The 22,083-nt window shown below is 49.9% G+C and overlaps 10 protein-coding genes across 10 annotated transcripts; 6 read left to right on the forward strand and 4 right to left on the reverse strand.

Annotated features, from left to right (window-relative positions):
* Nucleotides 1–401: 401 nt before the first annotated feature.
* Nucleotides 402–1,265, reverse strand: CDV56_103905 (uncharacterized protein; the record flags this gene model as incomplete). The annotated part of the gene is made up of 1 exon (XM_026757524.1): nucleotides 402–1,265. The coding sequence occupies one exon, from the start codon at nucleotides 1,263–1,265 to the stop codon at nucleotides 402–404; it is 864 nt and encodes a 287-aa protein (XP_026615949.1).
* Nucleotides 1,266–1,649: 384 nt separating this feature from the next.
* NOG2 (putative GTPase NOG2) lies at nucleotides 1,650–3,806 on the forward strand (the record flags this gene model as incomplete). The annotated part of the gene is made up of 3 exons (XM_026757648.1): nucleotides 1,650–1,747; nucleotides 1,802–2,552; nucleotides 2,970–3,806. The coding sequence occupies 3 exons, from the start codon at nucleotides 1,650–1,652 to the stop codon at nucleotides 3,804–3,806; spliced, it is 1,686 nt and encodes a 561-aa protein (XP_026615950.1).
* Nucleotides 3,807–4,500: 694 nt separating this feature from the next.
* CDV56_104311 (protein kinase IKS1) lies at nucleotides 4,501–6,643 on the forward strand (the record flags this gene model as incomplete). The annotated part of the gene is made up of 2 exons (XM_026757930.1): nucleotides 4,501–4,559; nucleotides 4,624–6,643. The coding sequence occupies 2 exons, from the start codon at nucleotides 4,501–4,503 to the stop codon at nucleotides 6,641–6,643; spliced, it is 2,079 nt and encodes a 692-aa protein (XP_026615951.1).
* Nucleotides 6,644–7,283: 640 nt separating this feature from the next.
* CDV56_104583 (prefoldin-like protein) lies at nucleotides 7,284–9,065 on the reverse strand (the record flags this gene model as incomplete). The annotated part of the gene is made up of 1 exon (XM_026758202.1): nucleotides 7,284–9,065. One exon carries the CDS (start codon nucleotides 9,063–9,065, stop codon nucleotides 7,284–7,286), a length of 1,782 nt encoding a protein of 593 aa, XP_026615952.1.
* A 350-nt stretch (nucleotides 9,066–9,415) lies between these two features.
* On the forward strand, nucleotides 9,416–10,673 carry CDV56_104751 (TFIIH/NER complex subunit TFB3; the record flags this gene model as incomplete). The annotated part of the gene is made up of 3 exons (XM_026758370.1): nucleotides 9,416–9,461; nucleotides 9,524–9,764; nucleotides 9,821–10,673. The coding sequence occupies 3 exons, from the start codon at nucleotides 9,416–9,418 to the stop codon at nucleotides 10,671–10,673; spliced, it is 1,140 nt and encodes a 379-aa protein (XP_026615953.1).
* An 824-nt stretch (nucleotides 10,674–11,497) lies between these two features.
* Nucleotides 11,498–12,622, forward strand: CDV56_104929 (aldo/keto reductase; the record flags this gene model as incomplete). Its single annotated transcript, XM_026758548.1, has 1 exon — nucleotides 11,498–12,622. The coding sequence occupies one exon, from the start codon at nucleotides 11,498–11,500 to the stop codon at nucleotides 12,620–12,622; it is 1,125 nt and encodes a 374-aa protein (XP_026615954.1).
* Nucleotides 12,623–13,010: 388 nt separating this feature from the next.
* On the forward strand, nucleotides 13,011–14,103 carry CDV56_105053 (D-hexose-6-phosphate mutarotase; the record flags this gene model as incomplete). Its single annotated transcript, XM_026758672.1, has 3 exons — nucleotides 13,011–13,256; nucleotides 13,331–13,654; nucleotides 13,717–14,103. The coding sequence occupies 3 exons, from the start codon at nucleotides 13,011–13,013 to the stop codon at nucleotides 14,101–14,103; spliced, it is 957 nt and encodes a 318-aa protein (XP_026615955.1).
* Nucleotides 14,104–14,337: 234 nt separating this feature from the next.
* Nucleotides 14,338–16,038, reverse strand: CDV56_105148 (putative choline transport protein; the record flags this gene model as incomplete). Its single annotated transcript, XM_026758767.1, has 3 exons — nucleotides 14,338–15,167; nucleotides 15,227–15,855; nucleotides 15,911–16,038. The coding sequence occupies 3 exons, from the start codon at nucleotides 16,036–16,038 to the stop codon at nucleotides 14,338–14,340; spliced, it is 1,587 nt and encodes a 528-aa protein (XP_026615956.1).
* A 1,174-nt stretch (nucleotides 16,039–17,212) lies between these two features.
* Nucleotides 17,213–17,992, reverse strand: CDV56_105388 (uncharacterized protein; the record flags this gene model as incomplete). The annotated part of the gene is made up of 3 exons (XM_026759007.1): nucleotides 17,213–17,367; nucleotides 17,476–17,731; nucleotides 17,780–17,992. 3 exons carry the CDS (start codon nucleotides 17,990–17,992, stop codon nucleotides 17,213–17,215), a joined length of 624 nt encoding a protein of 207 aa, XP_026615957.1.
* A 2,659-nt stretch (nucleotides 17,993–20,651) lies between these two features.
* CDV56_105651 (uncharacterized protein) lies at nucleotides 20,652–21,698 on the forward strand (the record flags this gene model as incomplete). Its single annotated transcript, XM_026759270.1, has 1 exon — nucleotides 20,652–21,698. The coding sequence occupies one exon, from the start codon at nucleotides 20,652–20,654 to the stop codon at nucleotides 21,696–21,698; it is 1,047 nt and encodes a 348-aa protein (XP_026615958.1).
* Between the last annotated feature and the right edge of the window lie 385 nt (nucleotides 21,699–22,083).

Genomic DNA, 22,083 nt, shown 5'->3' on the forward strand with positions numbered 1-22,083 from the left:
CTCTCATTGACATTTAATGGAAGATTGAATTTTCTGCCTCTCAAGTATATGAGAGGCAATGGTAGGTACTCAAACTTTCGATCTGCATTGCCCTCTGGTGCGGGTTTAAAGCTCTTAACTCTCAATCCTGGCCTAGTGAGAGTCTGGAGAGTCAAAGCCTCAAATCCAAGAGACATCCACAAGGACTTGTCCGCAATGAGAGAGAATTCAACTGTCCAAGCCTCGTTATCACAATACATCGAATTCAAGGGGGTAATGGCACGCCGCTGTCGGGTGGGAGCGAAACACATGATATAGACATTGATCCAGACTCAGTAGAAATGAGGCGATAATAATACAAACAAAAGCTGTTGTAATTCTTTGAGAAACCTATAATGTACAATACCTCATAAACAGCCGCTTTATATCTTGCCTCCAGTAATCTGCTCTCCCAGCTTCTTGACTCTGCTCTGGATAAGATCCCAGCGAGCTGCTTCGCTCTTCTTGGATTCGTTGACAATGTTTTGCACTGTTGGAGGCACGCCAAGGTTCCAAATATTCTCACCCTGCTGGTGATCACTGCGCCATGCCTCGTTCTCACCCTCGGGGAACACCTTCTCGATCTCGGCGGCAAGTTGAGCCTCGGTGGTGATAAAGGTACGAGCATTCATGTAAAGCGCTTGTAGCGAGTCTTGACGTTCCAACTCATCCCGAGCCTTCTTGCTCTCCAATTTTGCGCGGGATTGAGCAAGACGCTCTTCTCTGTCGGGATCCGGCAGCACCGGGGTATGTTTAGGCAGCATGTCCTGGACGACAGAGGGACGAGTCAAGCGCTCGTCGTCTCTTTCCGGCTGCCGAAGAACTCGTTCGCGCTTTCTCTGTCTCTCGACGCTGCGGTGCGCCATGAGCTTGTCCGTCCGCTGCTTGCGGCTGTGCAATTCGAGGAGACCTTCCCGGAGATTCTGCCGCCTCATGTCGGCCATTCGCAGCTTCCAATCCTTGTATTCAGCGTGTGGGTCATTGGGGTCGATTTTGATCTCCTTCAACGGGAGTGGTGTCGCAGCAGCAATGTATTCCTCGCTCGGCTTGTCTACTCGGCGGGCGGGGAAGAGCTCTCGAGGAACGGGCAGCGTACCCTTGACTCGGGGTTTCACTGGTAGATCGGGCTGAACGGTTTGAGGGACGTCGATGAAATTTGGAGACTCTGGTCCGACTCGACGGCAGGAGGAAGAGGAGAAGCTACGGACTTGCGCCGTGGCAGCCCTGCAGTTGCGGAAGAGAGACATGCTGGACTAACGCCGTTCGCTCAGGCCCACAAGCAAGCGACAGGTCTCTGTTCAATAGGAAAGGGGCCACCAGAAGTTGAGGAGCGAACAATTGCACAATTTAACAAGTGGCCAGACAACGTAGCGAGCAATGAACGATCGGAAGACAGCGGTCTCTTTGTCACAGGAGTCAGGAAAGATGAAGCGGATTTTCTTGCACTTGGTCCGTGCACCACAGAGCTTGGCACCCGCGCCCGAAAAAAAAAATAATCTCACTAACGAGGAAATTTTCCTTTTCTCCTTCTCTTCCCTCTCTTGCGCTTTGCCAACTCTGATTTTTCTACTCCTACCTTTGGGACTTCTGAAATTATTTTCTGAAGGCCATATCAAAGAGTAGCATTCGTCATGGGTACAGGAAAGAAGGAGGCGAACCGTAAGGTGCGCCAGGGGAAGGTTGGAGATGGCATGGCCAATGTCAGAACGAAGGGTGAAAACTTCTACAGGTATGCTATATGTGCTTTATTCACTGTGAAAACTGTTTTACTGACCTAAGGAAGAGATGCGAAGAAGGTCAAACATCTGAACATGTTCAAGGATGGCAAGCCTCGACGTGACGCTGCTGGAAACATTACCGTCGCCGCCTCGTACCAGTCACGAGACGCACCCACGGCTCGGATTGAACCCAACCGTAAATGGTTCGGTAACACGAGAGTGATCTCTCAGGAGGCATTGACATCCTTCCGTGAGGCAGTCGCGGAGCGTGCCTCGGACCCGTACTCGGTTCTCCTCAAGACCAACAAGCTTCCTATGAGCTTAATCAGAGACAATGTTCACACTGTGAATGGACTGAAGCAGCATGAAGCGAAGATGGCCATTGAGACTACTCCTTTCAGTGATACATTCGGCCCCAAGGCTCAAAGAAAACGAGTCAAGCTGGGTGTTGCCTCTCTGGAAGACTTGGCTGGAGAGACAGTCAAGATGCATGACGCCTATGTTGAAAAGACAGATCAAGCCACTCATGAAGATGGAACAATCATCGCTTCTGGCGATGTATCGACCGATGATAAGACTTTCAGTGAGGCACCCACTGCTCGAGAGTCCGTCTTCTCCAAAGGACAGAGCAAGCGAATCTGGAACGAGCTGTACAAGGTCATCGATTCTTCAGATGTTGTCATCCACGTGCTTGACGCTCGTGATCCCGAAGGCACACGTTGCAGGAGTGTTGAGAAGTACATCCGTGAGGAAGCTCCACATAAGCACTTGATCTTTGTGCTGAACAAGTGCGATCTGGTTCCCACGAGCGTGGCAGTAAGTAATTCTTCTGTTCATTCATTCCTACCCTCGAAGTTCTTGTCCAATATGATCATCACATTGCATCTTCAGGCTCTTGAAGCCTATATGCCATTGCTAAGTCAAGTCTTCTTCCTGCGACTTTGTGTCGTGTTTTTCTCCATGGAAGTTTGTCTGTTACAGCTCTGGCAGATTGACGCTGGTCCGTGCCGAATTTCATTCTGAAGCTAGGCTGACCAGTTTTCGTTTTGAAGACTGGTCGTAAAGGGCTAAGCTGTGTTCTGTTTGTGAGTTGAGTGCTGCTTCTGCCTTGTTGGCGGCTTTGTAGCAGTCCTCTTAGTAACATTTCACACATCTCACTCCTCCCTGATCTCAAATTTCGTCTGGTTGTTATTTTACCAAAGCTGGTAGGGTTCTCGCTAACTCTCCTACCAGGCATCTTGGGTACGACATCTCTCTAAAGACTACCCCACGTTGGCGTTCCACGCTTCGATCAACAACTCCTTCGGTAAAGGTTCTTTGATCCAGCTTTTGAGACAATTCTCCTCTTTACACTCGGATCGGAAGCAGATCTCCGTGGGATTGATTGGTTATCCTAACACTGGGAAATCGTCCATTATCAACACTCTACGGAAAAAGAAAGTTTGCAACGTGGCTCCCATCCCCGGAGAGACCAAAGTTTGGCAGTATGTGACTTTGATGAAGAGAATCTATCTCATCGACTGCCCTGGTGTGGTTCCACCAAATCAGAACGACACGGAGCAAGATATTCTCCTTCGTGGTGTCGTCCGTATTGAGAATGTTCACAATCCTGAACAGTATATCCCTGCTGTTCTGGCAAAGATTCAACCTAGACATCTTGAACGCACCTATGGCATCAAGAGCACTGAGGACCCGATCGAATTCCTCAGCATTCTCGCCCGCAAGGGCGGTAGACTCCTCCGTGGAGGCGAGCCTGATCTGGATGGTGTTGCTAAGATGGTCATCAATGATTTTCTCCGAGGCAAGATTCCGTGGTTCACCCCGCCTCCCAAATCAGCCGGTGACGGCAATGAAAAGATCGAAGGTCGCGAAGGTCGGCTCGGGGAGATGAATCGAAAGAGGAAGCTCGACGAGACAACCTCGGAGCCTGCGGGAACCGCCGAGAATGCCTCTAACAAAGAGGACACCGAGTCCGAAAATGAGGAATTCGAAGGTTTCGACGAAAGCGACGATGATGATGACTCTATTGCGAACCTTGAAATCAGCGATGAAGAAAGTGGGGAGGAGTGATTGGAAGCTCTCCTTCGACGATTTCACTCCATGCGAGCTCGTGCTTGTACAACTGTATTGCCACACGCTGCATCGTTAAGCCTTGTGGCTCCTCGCCAATCGCTGCTGAGACCAACGGCGCATAGCCCGGCGGGCTCCTGATTCACCTTCGGGTTGCGTTTCAGAGTCCGTGTCCCGGCACACGCATCCCATCAGGTTCCGAGTGTAGGGTCTGATGGAGTCGAGACCTTTCGACGTGCGTATTCAGCCCAGTCGTGGATCTACACGACATGAATCGGGCGTGACACTCGCCACTTCTTTCAGTTAACCCATCGTGACAACACAATGGTCGCTGAATCGATGCTCAACGCATCGCGGTCCTATATCATTGATACCCACGCCATATTCAAATGGAAATTAATACATCACATGAGCTACTTCTGTTGTTGTACCTTGGTAAAGACTGTAGAAGCCAAATGGGCAATACCTAGGCAAGCAAGTAGGATCCGGCTCACCGCCTGCAGCTTGTGTGGGGCCGTCTCTAGCCTCACTTTTCCCTCGCCCAATACAACTCACCTTTGGGGTTTGCATCATATGTTTCTCGAGACAGCACAGTCGGCTGCATGTCGTCTTTTGTGAAACCAGCGTCCATAAATATAACTTTAATTCTTCATGTCTCTGCTCCCTCGAGAGATGTGCGACCGTTCCCCCAATAATGGCGGAAGAGGGCATGTCCATTGTTCCCTACGGATCTTCCAACTTTGACGTTGTGCTGTAAGGGCTCTACTACACAGGATCCGTGCTCGTGCCAGTGCATCTAACGATTTTAATACTGCAGGCGTCACAATGATTCAGTCGTCGTTTTCGATCGAGACTCCCAACAGCTGGTACTGCGGAGCGCCTCTGACAGCCATGCAGGCCTTGAATTGACCGACTGTCCCTATTGCCATCGACCGCTGCGTGAGAGCAATGCAGGTCAAGAAGGTCACCATGCTAGTCCTCGAGCACAGCCGGAATTTATCAACCCGGACTACTTTCGCATGCTCCATAATAGCTTGCCTAGCTCCGCGGACTCGTCAACACCTCCTTCTCCGCTTCGGCGTTTGGTCCAACCTGCTCTTGCAGATGGGCCGACGAGCGAGCCAGCTCCTTCAATGAGTGGAACTCAAGGAATATCCTCCGCCGCTTTTACCCCGGATTACTTCAAAAAATTCTTCGTTGAGGAGAGAATTCTAGGGAAAGGGGGAAAAGGTGTGGTGCTTCTGGTGAAGCATGTGCTTGATGGTGTATCGTTGGGACATTATGCTTGCAAGCGTGTTCCGGTTGGTGACGACCACGGATGGTTGGAAAAAGTCCTGGGCGAGGTTCAATTGTTGCAACATTTATCGCATCAGAATCTCGTATCCTATCGGCACGTATGGCTTGAGAATGCCAAAATCAGCACCTTTGGGCCAAGTGTACCGTGTGCGTTCATCCTACAACAATACTGCAACGCCGGAGATCTACACAACTATATTTGTGGCTCAGTGCAAGATACGACGACGACACAGCAATTAAAAGAGCGTCTGCGGAGAAAATCTAAGGGAGAGCCGGAACCTAAGATTGACCTCGGCGGACCTCGCAAACTGAATTTCGAGGAGATCTATTCGTTCTTCAAGGACATCACGTCCGGCCTCCGGTACTTACATGTGAACGGCTATATACACCGCGATCTCAAACCTAATAACTGCTTACTTCATGAAACGAGTGATGGTTTACGGGTTTTGGTCAGTGACTTTGGCGAGGTCCAGGCTCAGGATACCACCCGATTGTCAACTGGGGCAACCGGAACTGTTTCATACTGCGCACCGGAAGTCCTACGACGAGATTTCCCTGGAGGACCATTTGGCAATTTCACTTTCAAATCAGATATCTTCTCCTTGGGGATGATACTTCATTTCCTATGCTTTGCAGAGCTTCCTTACCGCAATGCTGACCTGATTAACGAGGAGAAAGAGGATCTTGATCAGCTTCGTGCAGAAATCAGCCAGTGGGCCGGGTTTGATGACGCACGTAGACTGCGACCGGACTTGCCTGAGAAGCTCTATACATTTCTCAAGCGTCTCTTATCTGTGGATCCTGATAGACGGCCGACTGCGGATGAAGTCTTGAGCGGCATTCAGGCCGGTGTTAATGGAAATGAGCATTTCCGCTTCAGAAGGTCTAGCTCCACGAGTCCCGACCCACGTTCCAACTCTAGAATTCATCCAGTCGATAGCCCCGACGCTTCATCGGTCGCCCGTTCTGTATCTCCAAGAAATGCACTTGCTCGAAGCCCGGTGGCTTTGCGGCGCAGCCCTAACTATGAACCCAGCAGCACCATGCTTGAGGCGGCGTCTTTTGCCAATAGCAATGGAACAGAGAAGAGAGACTCTCTCGCCTCTGAGCGAGAACTGATGATCCGGCCCAGATTTTCTGCTACCTCGTCGCCTCCGCAGGATCAAATCGGCCCTGCTGAACAGACAAATGAAAATGAAGATACTCCTCCCCAACAGCAGTTGCTGCCTCCGCCGCCAACTCGTCCTTTTCTGGCAAGGTTCTTCGGAGTTATCTCGTCTCATCAATTGCCCACGATGCCATTTCTGCCCCTGGCTCTATTCTTCGTAAAGGTTGTTTCAGTCTTTCAACCGTGTGCTCCCCTGGCTGTCCACCCTTGGGTGCTCTACCCCTTGCTTCTACTGGCGGGATTCATTCTGCGGTCCCGGAGTTTAATGGCACAGTTTGTTGCTCTCGGCGTCCACTTCCTCATTGTCAGCCTCAGCATGCGGTTCCATAAATTATGTATCTGGCAAGCCCCGGGAGAGGCAATGCTTGTTTGATTGTCCAGGGAGCGGGAAATGCCTTTGTGGGCCGTAGACCCGTGTTGCAATTTTCTACTTATCCTCTCATGGCTTCCGCCAAAAGACTTTCGGTTGCTGTACAAGCCCCATGATACTCTTCATAATTTCCTCATGACGTTACGACTGCATAGGTCTACGCAGGACTCGATAGCTAAGCTGCTTTGTTGGACTCTTGAACGGGGAGATACAATATGTTCAATAGCCTAGTCGAGTAAGAAAGCGAAGAATCGGCGATGGAAAAATCAATCTGACCGTTTATCTAAAGAGCCAGCTCCTATGCCAGCCTGGACATTCATGTAGAGGGTGAAACGTAACTGGATTCCACATGTTCCATCCCATCAACCGTCCGTAAGTACTCTACTTGAGCACAATACGTGCGATTGATGAGCAGGGGACGAAATACAGTCAGAGAGCCCTCTTTATTTTTGATCTTGGAATTCTCTCAAGGTGATCATACCACTGGTTCCGATATGATCATGACTCCGCCAGAGCTCCGGAAGAGCAAGTGGCAGAGTGAGAATTCCAATCGACACTTAGAAATAGATCTCTACACAAGAAGAAAGAAAAAGAAAGAAAAATGTTGATAGAATGGGTATATGCTCTCAGGGCCGTGGTAGTTCTACGACTGCCTCATCCGCGCGGCTTTGAACTTGCTCACGCGGTTGGGCCCTCCCTCGGTCTCTATGGGAACCATCTCGGGCTCGTTGTCCACGAACCCACCGTTCTGCTGGATCATCCGGTTTCGCATCCTGTAGAACTCCGTCGCGATTTCTTTCCTGTGCAGCTGCTCGTCGAGCTCGTCTGGCTCGGGAGCGACGGCGGCTCCTTCTGAGACGGTTCGCTCGATAAGGGTATCTGCGAGGATCTTCCCCTCCGGACCTTCGGGTTGCGGTGGCGGGGATGGCTTTTCAATGATATCTGAGATTGGTTGTGAGAAGGGTTTGGGTTGAATTGGTTTGGCAGGGAAGAGAGGTATGGAATCTGGTGTCGGGGCAGTGGGCTTGCGATGAGATGGACGGGGATCTGAGGCTCGGATGCCGTTGGTCGGAGGAACGACGCCGGTTGTCTCTTCAGTGGTTGCTTTCCTGGCACTCTTGAAGCGCGAGGCCTTCTTTGGACCGCTACTTGCCGCTGAAGTCTTCCCGGCCTGCTGGGTGCGTTCAACGATTGAGTCCGACATTGTGGGCACTTCGGGCTGCTTGGGTGGAAGAATCTTCTTCTCGGGGGCAGCAGGTTTGGGAGCGGGAGCAATATCCAACTCTTCAGCGAAAGCAACCTTTTTCTTCGGCTTGTTCTCTTGCACCGCCGTATCAACAGATTCGTGAGATTTCTCGATGCGAACAACAGCAGGGTTTTCAAGTTCCTTCTGAATATCATCTGGAAGGGAAGTGGTATCTTTGCCCACGTTCCACATGCCCTTGGCGTTCAACTTCTTCTCTAGCTCCCGCATCTGCCGATGATACTCTTCGTCCAAGACAGGGCGCGTCCTTCCAAATTCGTCTTCTTCCTCTTCGTTGTCATCGTAGTCATAATCATAGTCATATTCTTCGTCAACGGAAACTTCGTCCGCGTCTTCGTCTAGCTCAAGCTCGGCAACGACAGCTCCGACTTCATCCAAGCTGTATCGTAGCATCTCACGGCGTAGTTCTGCGTCTTCCGGGGGCTCATCGATATCAGTGATAGGCTGCTCCTCTTGCGTTTCCGCTAGCGGCTTTGGAGGTATGGCGTTCTCGTCCTGCTTTTCGGCCTGATGATCCTTGAGACCAGGAGCCTGGATTTCTTCAGCCCCACCAGCCCGATCATCCTCGGCACTGACAGGTGGTGCAGCATTTTCCGTGTCTTTCCGCTTCGGAGCCTCTGGTATGTCCTTCACGCCGGCCTGTTTCAGAATTTCCAAGAGTTCTGGGGCCTGATTCCCAGGCGTAGAGGTCGAGCTGGAAATCACATTGCCATTCTCGTCGAGTTCCTCCATGATCTCCGTCATGGGAAAATCCGCAGTAGGTTCTGAGGGAAGTTGCTCGGCAGTCTCCAGCGCATAAAGCTGAGACTCTGCTTTGCGCAGCCTCTTTTCCATTGTCGCAACATTCTCCTTCACATAGTCAATCCGCCTCAATATCAAATCGATAACTTGTTGCCTCGATCGTGTCACGCCTTGTTTCTCGCCCAGAATCACCTTGACTTCGTCTTCGTTAACCAGCGACCCGCCGAAGTTGCGGCCTATGCGGAGAAAATCGCTTGTCGTAGCATTGTCGTTTAGATCATTGATTTCTTCCTTCAATCCATCGTACTCGGCCTCCCAAGTTCGCCAATGGTACAACGATTCCTGAAGCTTCAGAATATTGCCTTCGAGTTCGAGGCGCTGACGCTCAAGGTCTTGTAAGTGGTCGTCTGGCACGCCCATGGTAAAGATTCTCAATTGTATATCTCGTAAGAGTAGATTAAAACCATCATATATAGTTTTATTGTATCCGACCTGACGGAAAATTTTCTGGCCAGAAGATGCTGTAAGTATGCTTAGGATCTAGATTTTGTTGGCTGAGGCAAAGAAGAGAAAAGAAGTTCCGCAGTGCGGAGCTGCGAGCAATGCTTCTGATTGGCCCGTCCCTCCAGCTCTTCATTTATCAGCTGGGTTGTATCGGCGTCATCGCCAGGAACATCTTTCTCTCCTCTTGAACTTCGCTCGCCTTTCGCTACATTTTCTCACATTTCATTCGGTTTGTTTGGTTGCATCTGTCTCTTTGGTTGCGAATCATGTCTCCTTCTCGCGATGCCCTCGCTCATCGCGGGGATGAAGATGGTAAGTAAATACCTTGTGGCTACCAGATCTGCCTGCGATTAAATACTGATGGCCTTGTGTAGAGGTTTGTCCCGTTTGCAAATCATCCCGCTACTTGAACCCGGATATGCGATTCCTTATCAATCCAGAATGCTACCATAAGATGTGCGAGTCATGTGTGGATCGGATTTTCTCGTCGGGCCCTGCCAACTGCCCTGTCGCAGGATGCCATAGAACTTTGCGGAAGAATCGGTTCAGAAGGCAGACATTTGAGGATATCGGGGTGGAAAGGGAGGTGGATATACGGCGCCGAGTGATGTCGATGTAGGTTCCTCAATGCTCAGAGGTCTTGTTCCCTGAGCCGGGCTAATGACATGCAGTCTCAATCGCCGCGAGGAGGAGTTCGACTCGAAACGGGCATGGGACGACTTCCTTGAACAGCGTGAAGAAATTATTGCGAATCTCGTCCACGGTACAGACGTAGCAAAGACAGAGGCAGATCTCCAGAAATACGCTCAAGAGAACATGAACTCCATTCGGGCCAACCGCGCGCTCGAAGCCCAGGAGGCATCCTCTTTCCAAGAACAGCAGACACATGAACAGGAGCTCGCACGTATCCGCCGGGAGGCAGCAAGGCAAGAATACGAGAACGAACGACGAGATCTTATCGCTGGCCGGGAAGACTATCTCGCCCGGCTTGCCGCTGGAAAACCAGGCGATGCTGCCACCATTGCCCGCGAGAGCCACAAAGTCCTCCTCAAGAAATCATCGGCGCGGCGTAGCGAGGAAGACCGAATCCGTCAGAAGCAGGCCGCCCTGCGCGGCTCGGAGCTCAAGAAGCTCGGCCAGGCAGCCAACACTGCGGAGCGCGCAGGTGCAGCAGACACAGGCCTCATCAAGGGTCTCAAGAAGATTAAGACCCCGGAGCCCGAGAAGCCCTACGATCCATTTGGCGGCCTCGTTCCCAACAAGCGCGACTACTATACCCTACGCGATCACTACCCATCGAGTTACCTCGACCCAATCAGACAGGACACCCGTATGCAGGCAGGTGGGTACGATTTACGGGAATATTACTCTCGTACCCTGCTCGAGGCATTTGCAGGCTTGGGTTGCTTTATCGATGAGGAAGTATCTAAACGTGATGCTACGAGTACAACTGGGATCTCAAAGCCTGTAGCCACTGAGGGGGCAGCAATGGCTGCTGTATCGGGCTCTAAGGGAAGAGCATGATTATCATTCGTTCGGATGGGATAACAAGCATTGATGCGATTTTGATTTTTTTTTTTCTGGGTTGACCCACAATTTTGGACTGGAGTTCAGGATGGGTTATTAGATTGGATACCTCGAGCATAGCGATGGCGTTTTCTCGCGTCGAATTTTTTCTTTTCTCCCTTTTCATCTCTCTTATAGCTCACCTGTCTCTATATTCAACAAACGCGAATGTCATATAGTCCATTCCAAACCTACGGGATGAATCCTTCAGGCCGTATTCATCAATCAGGAATTTTCGAGACAAAGAGACACGACCAAAGCGAAACTCTCACCCAAAGCCTAAATCGAATTGCAGACTGAATGTGTCATGACTCGAACTTTGTCTGACTTAACCATAACAGCGCGCCAATGGTCTAGTGGTTAGGATGCGGTCCTCCCATTCCCGTACTGGGCAAGACCGAGACACGAGTTCGAATCCCGTTTGGCGCACTCTTTTTGCTTAGACATTTTTGTATTGTTCAGATTATCTTTGTTTCCTTTTTTGAGACAGAACCGACCACTCTTAATGAGCTTTTGCGAATCATGGTACTCTTGCCATCAGCCTGGCAAACGGTTGTCATGCAGGATGGATGGAGGCGAGCTCGGACATGTCCTCCGGGAACTCTCAGATGTCTGGCCACCACAATGACGAAGAGGGGCCAATGCTTGTGTATATATTCGCCGAAGAGGAATCTGGGTATACTGTGCCGTTGTATGATATTTGCTCCCTGCTCCGTACACAAAAGTCCGAGAACACATAAGACTACAATTACATTTATATATTGATATCCTTGATTACGCAAATGACAGCCGCAGGAAGTCAGTATGTTTTGCAGACGGGGCTGGCATCTGGCATGTCGGCTACAGAAGGATTAATGCATTCGCCGCACCCGAAACCCGTTGACCCCAAGACGAGCGAGGAGTGTCATGTGTTGCCCAGTGATATCATACCAGACTCGCAGGCCCGAATCGCACTGCGAGGAAAGGTCCATGATGTTCTAGTGCCATATATGTGCATTGGTGCCTGGTCTTGGGGCGACAAAGCCACGTGGAAATACAATGAAGAAGTCGACCTTCCGAAAATCAGAGACGCCTGGAAAAAGTTGCGACAGGTCGGATTGACTTTTGTCGACACGTCCATTGCGTACGGCGACGGCGAGAGCGAGCGTATCTGTGGCCAACTGTTCAAGGACATGAGGCGGGAGCAATTCATCATACAGACAAAGTGGATGTCATGGCCTGACCCGACGAACGTGTTTCTCCAATCGCACGGCCCGGTCAACAAGCTCAGGAGCTCGTTGCAGAATCTTAACCTTGAATATGTGGATGTCTACGTTGTCCATGGACCCACTCACCTTAGCTCGATCTCGACTATCGCGAAGGGTCTTGCGGACTGCGTCAATCTGGGGTTGGCACGGGCTGTTGGAGTTGCCAATTATGACAAGGGAGAAATGATCAAAATGGCCAATGAGCTCGACAAGCATGGCATCCCCCTGGCGGTCAATCAGTGCGAGTACTCCGTCATCAGAAGACATCCAGAAGTTCATGGATTGATTCGCGAATGCCGCGATAGGAACATCGTCTTCCAGGGATATGCATCGCTGGCAGAGGGCCGCCTGACGGACAAGTATTCTCGATTCAATGAGCCTCCGCGGACTTATCGTTTCAGTAGCTATCCCATGCACATGCTTGAGCCAACTCTGAACGTGCTTAGGCGAATCGCTGAAGAAAGGCGTGTCCCCGTGGCCGCTGTGGCACTGAATTTCAGTATCAACAAGGGAGTTCTTCCTGTGGTGGGGATTCGGAGTGGTGATCAAGCGGAGCAGGACATGCAGGCTCTAGGTTGGCGCCTAACAGTAGACGAGATGCGACGGATTGAGGCCGTGAGCATCGAAGGAGATACCACGGTATTTTGGCAGCATGGTTAGAGGCATGGAATAGTCTGTACTATTACAAATCAGATTGCTTCTTTGATCGCTTTAAGCACTGCACTTGGGTACGACAGAGTATTAGTCGGAGATGGAAAAGTAAACAATGAACAAGAGACGAATCATTTCAATTAAGAATGTAGATTATGGTAGACAAGATTCTCAAGTGTGGAATGGCTTGATGTCAGAGGGAGATCATATGTATGTGGTGAAATAAAAGTGACCCCACGGCCGGTGATGATTATGATGGGTGTTGTTGCCCCGCCTCCCCTCAATTCCGTTCTAGCACTCCCCGCATCACAGCAAGCCCAACGACCATCTTCGCTCTTTAGACTCTCAAACCAACAAGTCTGGCCTAAGATCTGCTTTGAGACCTAAGATAAAAAAAATGGAGCGGTCTAACAAGCCCTCAGCCATCGGTGTGGCCGGATCACTACCTCAGCCCACCATCACCTTCCGCGAGAACAAGATCGAGGCCACCTTGCCTACCGGCGAGTCAGTCACTGTTCACTTGTATGGAGCAACGGTCACCTCTTGGAAGCTTGCAAATGGACGGGAACAGTTGTTCATGAGTGAAAAGGCTCATTTGGATGGCTCCAAGCCTATCCGTGGTGGCATCCCCATTGTGTTCCCCGTACGTTTATCCAAATTCTCCTTACCTACAGCTGGACAGCAGGACTGATCTGAGAAATATTCTATTTGCTATAGGTCTTCGGCCCTCCTCCTCCCAACCACGCTACCTCCTCCCTCCCACAGCATGGCTTCGCGCGCAACTCGAACTGGGAGTTCCTGGGCAAGTCGTCGTCCGAATCACTAGGAAAGAAGGATTGCGATGATTCGGTCAAGCTCGACTTTGGTCTGTCTTATACTATGCTGAGCGAAGAATTCCGGAAGGCTTGGCCGTATGAGTTTGGCCTTTTGTACAGTGTCACCTTGACCAAGGAGGGTCTGGAAACATCCCTGCAAGTGCAGAACAAGGGCAGCCAGAATTTCGACTTCCAGGTCCTGATGCACACCTATCTAAAGATTGATGTAAGCTGCCATTCATATCCTGACGCTGCTGTATTCCGTTGCTAATTACCAATGCGTCTCAGGACATCTCGCAAATCCGGGTTAAGAACCTTGAATCCAAGACCTACATCGATAAGACCCGAAACGCTACTACGCACACTGAGACTTCGCCTGCATTGGAGATCAACAAGGAGACAGATCGTGTTTACCAAGCATTGGACCCTAAGGTTCCCATCATTGTGGCATCCGCCGCTGACGACAAGCCTATTTTCTCCGTTACACGTGAGGGATTGAACGATGTTGTTGTCTGGAACCCTTGGATCGAAAAGGCGAAGGGCATGGCTGATTTTGGCCCGGATGATGGATACAAGCGTATGATTTGCATCGAGGCTGGTTCCGTGGCTGGCTGGCAGACCTTGGAGGCTGGCGAGTCCTGGGAGGGGAGCCAGACAATTCGCCCGAGATTGTAGATGCAATGGCCGGCTTAATCCTCTCCTTTACTGAATGATGATGATGATAGTGAATTCTTGTGATGCCTTAAGAAGGCACTAACTCGACGAACCTTGCGATCTGAGCGTACCCCTCAAGGTTACAATAGAAAGTAATTCTTGCTGGACTCATACTGGATTTCGCCCCATGCCTTAGATAGATCTCAATTGCTGTTAATACACGTTGCGGCGCTTGAGATATAGGTATCCAACCATTTATATGGTTTCTAGGCAGGCTCGAGTGCTCTTCGGTCCAGATAGTCCTTTCTTTTCTTCTTCCAACTCGGCGGGAAGACTTTGCGCGATTTCGACGCTGTATTGCGGCCCCCTGTAATCACGTTTCCCGCGAACAAACCACCATGACGCGGTCAAAGCGATTAGTCCTACAGCAATGACACTCGAATAGTTCATGTTGTGAACTGTGACCGGGAGAGTGAGCGGAAAGCAAAAGAAGACAATAGTAACAAGGATATAGACCACAGTCACTCCGTTTACTACCAAACCCATCTTTCTTCCCAGGTAGAAAGGTCCAGGCACTATGTTCTTCCGGCCTGTCAGAACATGAGGCAGAATAGCCCCTAGATAGGACAGAGTGCTCAGCACGATATAGGACGATAGTAGTGCCTGGAATGCGGTAGTACTGCCTATGTAGATGCATCCCAGGCAACTCACCATACCAGCCATAGCTACAGTGGCCCGGATGGGATTCTTCTGTGTTGGATGGACATGACTGAAGTATGGGGCGAAAGGCGTTGCGTTGTCACGAGCAAGACTCCACCACATGCGGCCCCCGGTGATGTAGACTCCAACAAGGGTTGGAAATGCGGTTAGGAAGAGCACCGCAACCAGTCCGACTGCCCCTGCCGTGGATCCAGTGGCTTGTCGGTAGATTTCTGCTGTTGGGAAAGACGAGATCTCGCTATGCAAGACAGCGTCGAGGTCCTCAATGGAGTAGAACAAAGCAATCAGGTAGACAAAGGTGGTGATAAAGGCAGTGAACATCTGGAGCATCGTTCCTTGAGGGACTCTGATTTCGGGCTTCACAACTAAATAGAAAGCATTGTTACTCAGGAAAATAGTAGTCTCTAGGAGCAAGATCACAAACCTTCCTCGGAAAGATGAGTGATGCAGTCAGGGACTCCGACTGAGAAGGCCGGGTTAATCAAACCTATGAGGAAGCAAATACCATCCGACCAGCCGCCGGTGTTGTTATGATATCTTCTCCAAACCTCAGCATTGTTTGCATGCTTTCTCGGCATGACGGCGAGGACAATGACGGTTGCCAATAGACCACACATAGAGAGAACAAGAGCAACTCGGTTCAACATAGGGATGAGTTTATTCCCGAAACAAACTATCCCGCAACATATCCAAGCGAGCAGTTGGAAAACGATGAATACCTGCCACGAGTGCCATTGCGTGCCGGGATTGAGGAGCAGGTACATGGCTACAACCTCGTTCCCGAGCATGGAGCTAATCGACGCACCCGACAGAAGCCAAGCATAAGCATTCAGGTACCCGGTTATGAAGCCAACAAACCGTCCGTATTCTCGGCTCGACACCGATGCCCAGTAATAAACACCCCCGGCCGATGGCATAGAAGATGCGAGTTCGGACAGGGACGCAGATATGAGTGTATAGAATATACTGACAAGTATGAGGCCGTAAAGTATTGCCATGGGGCCTCCATCTTGCAGAGCTGCAACGATGGTCCCTCCAGTAACGGCCCAAGAGCTATGCGAATATATCAGCAAAGCTGTGCAGACAGTCAGCCCCGTGCATGACCTACTTTGCAATGACAATACCAAGACTAACCAAGCTGAAGAGATCAAAGTGTCTTTTGAGCTCCTGCTTGTGACCTAAGGCAGCCTCTAAAAGTGCGTCGTCCATTTTATTGGGACCATAGGAAGCATCCATCTGCTTGATTGGGTGAAGAGATGCAGAGGAGAGAAGAGAAGTCCAATCTTTCTTGTGCAACAAAGACTGGTGCTCTCGATGTGCCACAGGCGAGTTATTCGGTGGCATGTGCTTCTTAAACCTCTTACCTCCTACTCCATGCAAGGAGGAGAGGCTGTCCCCATATGGTCGCCACGTGGGTTGCACATTTTTGAGTGTAGGCTTCCTTGGTCATCAAATCGCCGATGTCAAGGCCAGCGGTATAATATCATGTTGTCCATCTCGAGCATATTGCTGCGAGTCACATCGGGATGTGGTAAGATTTGACGAGCTGTGGCATGATAAGGCGAGCAATCAAGAGACAATCTTTGACAACGTTCGCAAGTACTTACTTCTACCACCACTATGGGTACTTTGCTCTTGCGTTCCCAAGCAAGGGGGAAGCTCAAAGTAGGATTTTCCAGTCGATCCTCGCCACTGAGTCCACATTCTCGGGCATATTCATTGGCTTTTCGATTGTTCTCTGCTATTTCCATATTTGGGTAAAGTAATGAGAATACTTACGGTGCATGGTTGTGGATTGACAAGAAGGAGGACGATAAAGATCAGATCATCATCAGAGACCTGATGCAGACCACTTTATTTCCTCACCACGTGCTGGTCGAGTAAAGTTCGTCTTCTTCCAACTCTTCCGTCAAAATAATTACTTTTAGGAATATCACTTCGTCCAATATCATCTTCTTGGCTTTGGTCACTGAATCGTGGAGATCTCAGCCTTGTTTAAGACATTTCTTCGCCCGATTATTTGGTATGTCGTCGAAGTGACCGTTACTTGAATGAATTCGAGAGTCGAAATGACAAGGTGATTGCCATAGTTGCATATTATCACGCTCGATTGTACAAGCTCCGAGAATCCACTAATTGCCAGTGTAGCTCAATTGATAGGCGCTTCCGAATTGCGAAAATCACCCAGCCTCAGCCATTTCTTAATCTTCGCATTGTCCCGACCGATGCAACGATACGCATCAACACCTCCCACTGCATCCTGAATGGCCTTCGCATCATGATCCCATCAGCCACAACCATTTTCGATGGTCTCATATGGCTAGTCGACGCTTAAGAGGACGCGGTCTGCGCCTATCTCGTCCACCACATACTTGAGTGTCGCCGTAGAGAAGTTTCCGCTAGTGGTGATCTAGATGTTCTGCTTGGAATAATCATAAATGGTCTTCTTGCACATGATTTTACCCTTCTCATTAGCAACGGGCTTCTCGATATCCTCGAACCAGTTGTTTAAACGCCAAAAGCCAAAGGGAATGTGTTCTTCCTGATGACCAAAGATAAGCTTTGCTGTGGGGAATCGGTCAAACAAGCCATTGCTGATCAATACCAGAGTATGCAGATTCACCCATTAGCGAAAGTAGAGGTGGTCCGATCAAGAATGGACGCTGACTGTACATTTTTTTGCTGCAGGGTGGATATAAAGGGGAACGTTGAGGTCCGTGAGGACCTTCCAAAAGGCATCGTACTGAGGTTGGCCGTAGAAGAGGTATATTTCGCCATTCGGACCGTCATGTTGGAAGTCACACAACAAAGCGCCGTGGAAGCTGAGATGCTTGACGCAGCGGCGAATCTTCTGGCCAGCCTGGAAATGCATTGACAGGCAGACAAAAGGGCCCAAGCGGTCTCGGTGGTCCTTGATCTGCTCAACAGTCTACTTGTTCGTCAGAGTCGCTGTCTTCTACGCCTCGGTCTTATCCACAATGCCCTGGATCTCGGGGACAGTCAAGGAGACGAACATATATCCGATACCATGTTCATTGGATAATTGGAGATGTTCCCGGTTGATATCATGGATCTGGCGCATGTAGCGCTCACGGTCCCAAGGAGCGACGTACAAGCTGGCCTCTCGCTTCGAATGCTCCTCCAGGCCAGCGCGTTCATATGCTTCCTCTAGGACAATTTTTCCAAGCATATCGGATGATAAATCTTGGACGAGATAATGCAGAAGAAGGACCGGTCTGTCTTCGAAATGCCACAGTTGAGTCTAGGGCTAAAAGGTATACTCAACTGAACAAGGGTCGAGGCTCCCTGATATATCTAGTCCTTCTGTGAGCTCAACAAGTCATGATGCAAGCTCAAGGTCCTCGCTAATCCTAAATTAGAGCACTTCATTGCATTGTTGAGTCTGCCCAGACCTCATACTTATCCGACGATGAAGTCCATTTTGATTGACTGTGGCCATTCCGAACACAAGTTGTCCTATGTTTTTTTCCCAACAAAACGAAGTTATCGGAGGCTGCAGCTGGACGGAGACGACCAGCTTCGGCATTGTCGAAGATAGCTGTCAATGTGCAGAGTGACTGCAGACACGCAGTTTGATTCTCATCCGAAACATGGTTGTGCGCCACATCAAATGATAAGACCTATCTAATGTCCAGCTTTACTCTTTCTGGCTAATGTTCACCGACCAAGGGAGATTAAGTGACTGGACAATCATCATCTGTTGTTTCCGTGCTAACCACTTTTATTCTCGTGGTCGGAAGCCTAGAAGCTCACAACACTAGGCGGCCCTAACGCTCTCGGAAAGTGCTGTCTGCTTGAACATGAGGAACCATTTGGAATTGTCCATCTGGGTAGCCACAAGCCCAAGAAGCGAAGATGGTCTTCGGTTCTGAATTGGACTTAGCTGTAGGCACCTATAAGTCTCATGCGGCGATGCCTTCATGATAGTCACAGGAGAGCGCCAGCCTTTCCCTTTCTCAAAGCGGCCATAGATAACTACGTTGGAGCGAGAGGTGAGCTTCGTACAGCGAAAGTGTTGCTCCTGAACTTCTCCATTGGCTGAACATACGCGTGGTTCTCGGAGCGATAAAGCATTCCAGAAGAGGTGCTTGGAAATCCTTGTGGCTGGCGGCTTTCCTCTCTCTGGAGGCTCTCCATTTGCGAATTGCAAATAATCACTCTTTCAGAGTACATTCTAGGGATGACGTACATGATTCTGCCATGTCAGTTGCTTGCCAACTTCTTCTCCTGAACCATCTGTGGAGAAATATGCCTACCGAGATGAATTTGACATTGAAGCCTTGCATAGTGGAGAATGCTTTGGCTGGTACGAGACATGTATGAAAGACTCCAATTGATGCCTGACCGCTATTTGGACAAATGGACCTGACGATAATTGAAGAAGTTTGATCTCAAACGGTCAGAAACTTGGCTATCGTGCATCACTGAGTGAGCAGTGTGAGCACTTGCTAGGAAAGCGATGCGTGGAATAGCTTACCACTGAGCGCCCGAACGCATGTCGCTCGAAGACTACTTTGTGCTCTATTTGATTTAAGCTTGCCATTATGCTGAGCCTGACCGCATCTTGTGCAAATCATGAGGACAAGCGAACCCTGTTCGGACCTGGGCACAAACGTGTCACCTGGACGTTCGCAGTGTCGCAAGCCTTACATGCGAAATGCATCCTTGAATACCCTTGGTTTCAGAAGAAATCAAACTAGGGAGGAAAGCTCGCTTACAGAGGCTTAATAACGAACTATATAGATGTTTCTCCGGCTGCCTTAAGACGGCAAACGCATGTGATGGCATTCAACCACCTCTCCTCACTTGAAAAGAACTTGGTTCGACGTGCAAGGGAGACAGAGACTCGAAAGATAAATAGTCACACATGATTCGAGTCGAACGACAACAGTGGGCCATACGACTTCGTGGCTCGTGCTCCACCAGCCTGTCATTCTGATAGGAGTCGGAGCTCGAGCGGTCGGAGTCGAGAAACGTTTAAGCATTCTTTGATGCGTAAGAATGCACTCAAACCACTTACTGAACAATGGATGTTTCTCTGAGCGTGGTTGTGGCCAATCGTCCTTACGAGCTGTGGTCCCAAAGCGTCCCTTGCGCTGAACTCTCCCTTCCCTCCCTTTATTCCCTTGCTTCATCTGAGTCTGACAAATTGCGGCAAGCATCAAATGAGGGATTGCGAGCTCTATCATTTCAAGTCTGACACAAAAATTCACGGTGATAATGCGGTCAATCAATGTTTGGATTCGTGTACCACTTGATAGACCTGAGACATCATGGCTCGCAGTGAAATGGCTGATAGTGCTCGATCTTTAAAACCAGTAGACGGCGATGAACCTTGACGTTGCATACGATCTGAAGCTATTTTGCTTCAGATGAGCAATAGTACTCATTGTCGGATTGCCCGTCTGTTGCGCTCCATTGTCACGATGGGGGACGTGTCGCCCACCCCACACCAGCTGCTCACGGAGTCTGTCATTTTCTGGAGCATTGCGATTGTCCTCTACGTTGGTAGAATGTAGGTACATTGAGACGCCCTTGAGAGGTGGCAAAGGTCTGATCAGGCGAAGGATATCTCGCGTTATCTCAAATGGATCGGTCAAGCGCTTATACTGTATGCCATGGTAGGATTTGCACCAACCCTTATGACAGCTACTAACAGTAACTGGTGCAATAGTCGATGACTATGTCATGAGCGCAACATTTGTGAGTTTCTACTGGCTGCTCATCCTTTATCGGAAACGGCTCACATGTCAATGATCTCATCCTAGTTGATATATACATGTCTACTAGTTCTGATTCAAATATCCTCTCGCTATGCAACAAACCTGATGGACCCAGCCGACTACGACAAAGTTTTAGCCAATCCTCAAGAAGTCAAGGACCGGATCTTTGGTAGTAAGATCGTCATTGGATTGGAACAGTGCATGCTGTTCTCAACCTGGGGAGTCAAGATCTGCATGTTGACCATGTTCTGGCGGTTAACTCAGAATCTCCGATTACATCTCTATGTCAAGATCATCGCGGTGTATGTTGCTGTTGGGTTCGTTGTCATTATGGTCACCTATTATGGTGTCTACTGTCGACCATTCTCCCAGTACTGGGCCATGCCTGTCAAGGACCTGCAATGTGCGACCTACCAGAACTACTCCATCACCCAGGCTGTCTTCAACATATCGTCGGATACAGCTATGCTAGCGGTCCCCGTTCCCCTACTCATTAAAGCGCAGATGAAGACGAGAAAAAAGCTGCTGCTTATCTGCATCATGAGCCTCGGCGTATTCACCATTGTGGCGGCCATTCTAAATAAAGTGTTCAATTTCGCCTCTCCTTTGACCACCACCTATCAGATTTGGTACATTCGGGAGGCCAGCACAGCCATTTATGTGGCGAACTTGATGTGCTTATGGCCGCTGCTCCGCAAGCTATTCGGCCTGAAGGCATTCATATACGGAAGCAGGCAGTACCGACAGCGGGGTGCTCAGCCCGACAAGGAATCCTCGGACGCATCGCGTAACGCAGGCTCACAGTCGCGACCTTCGTTTTCTCTAAATCGGGCTCTCAAGATCAAAGGATCCGGATATCGACGGGCCGTCAAGGAGTTTATGCCTTCCCACAAGCCTGATGGACGAGAAGCAAGCAAGGAAGCAATCACCAAACCATCCTGTGAACACCTGGAGAACTCCCCAGAGCTGCCTGAAATAGCCTTGGAGGAATGGGATGATCAACTAGAATGGGTGAGAGAAGGGCGTGTGCCAAATGATCTTGAAGCCGGATCGATCAAGGATAACGATACACCGGAATCACGGTCTAGATCGGGTGACATTAGGCACGAATGGGAGTGTCCTACCAAGGCCGACGCTATTCACGAATGGTGACAGGATGCCTAAGAACTATCATTCTCATACTGCATGCTTATCGATGACTCTTGGGCAAGCTTCAGAGAACTTCCGTCGACCACACCCACTGGTTTTCTCTCTCAATAAACTCTCATAATCGACCGTTCTACCAATCATGGAGGCAAAATCGTCCTCAAACGTCAGACATTGACACGAATCCTGCCCGCCAATAGCCCCGAGCACAGCAGCCTTGAGGTTCATCAAGAGACCGAGCAGCCCGACTACTGGACGCGCAATGGCTTGAACCTGAATTCGTTCAAACCTCGGTCGAGTGGAGCGTGATATGAAGACCCGCCGTATGCATACGATTGCTATCGAGGGATCAATTGGTGCAGGTTTCTTCATTGGATCTGGCAGCGCAATG

Source organism: Aspergillus thermomutatus, assembly GCF_002237265.1.
Source record: "Aspergillus thermomutatus strain HMR AF 39 chromosome Unknown NODE_53, whole genome shotgun sequence".
NCBI lineage: Eukaryota > Fungi > Ascomycota > Eurotiomycetes > Eurotiales > Aspergillaceae > Aspergillus > Aspergillus thermomutatus.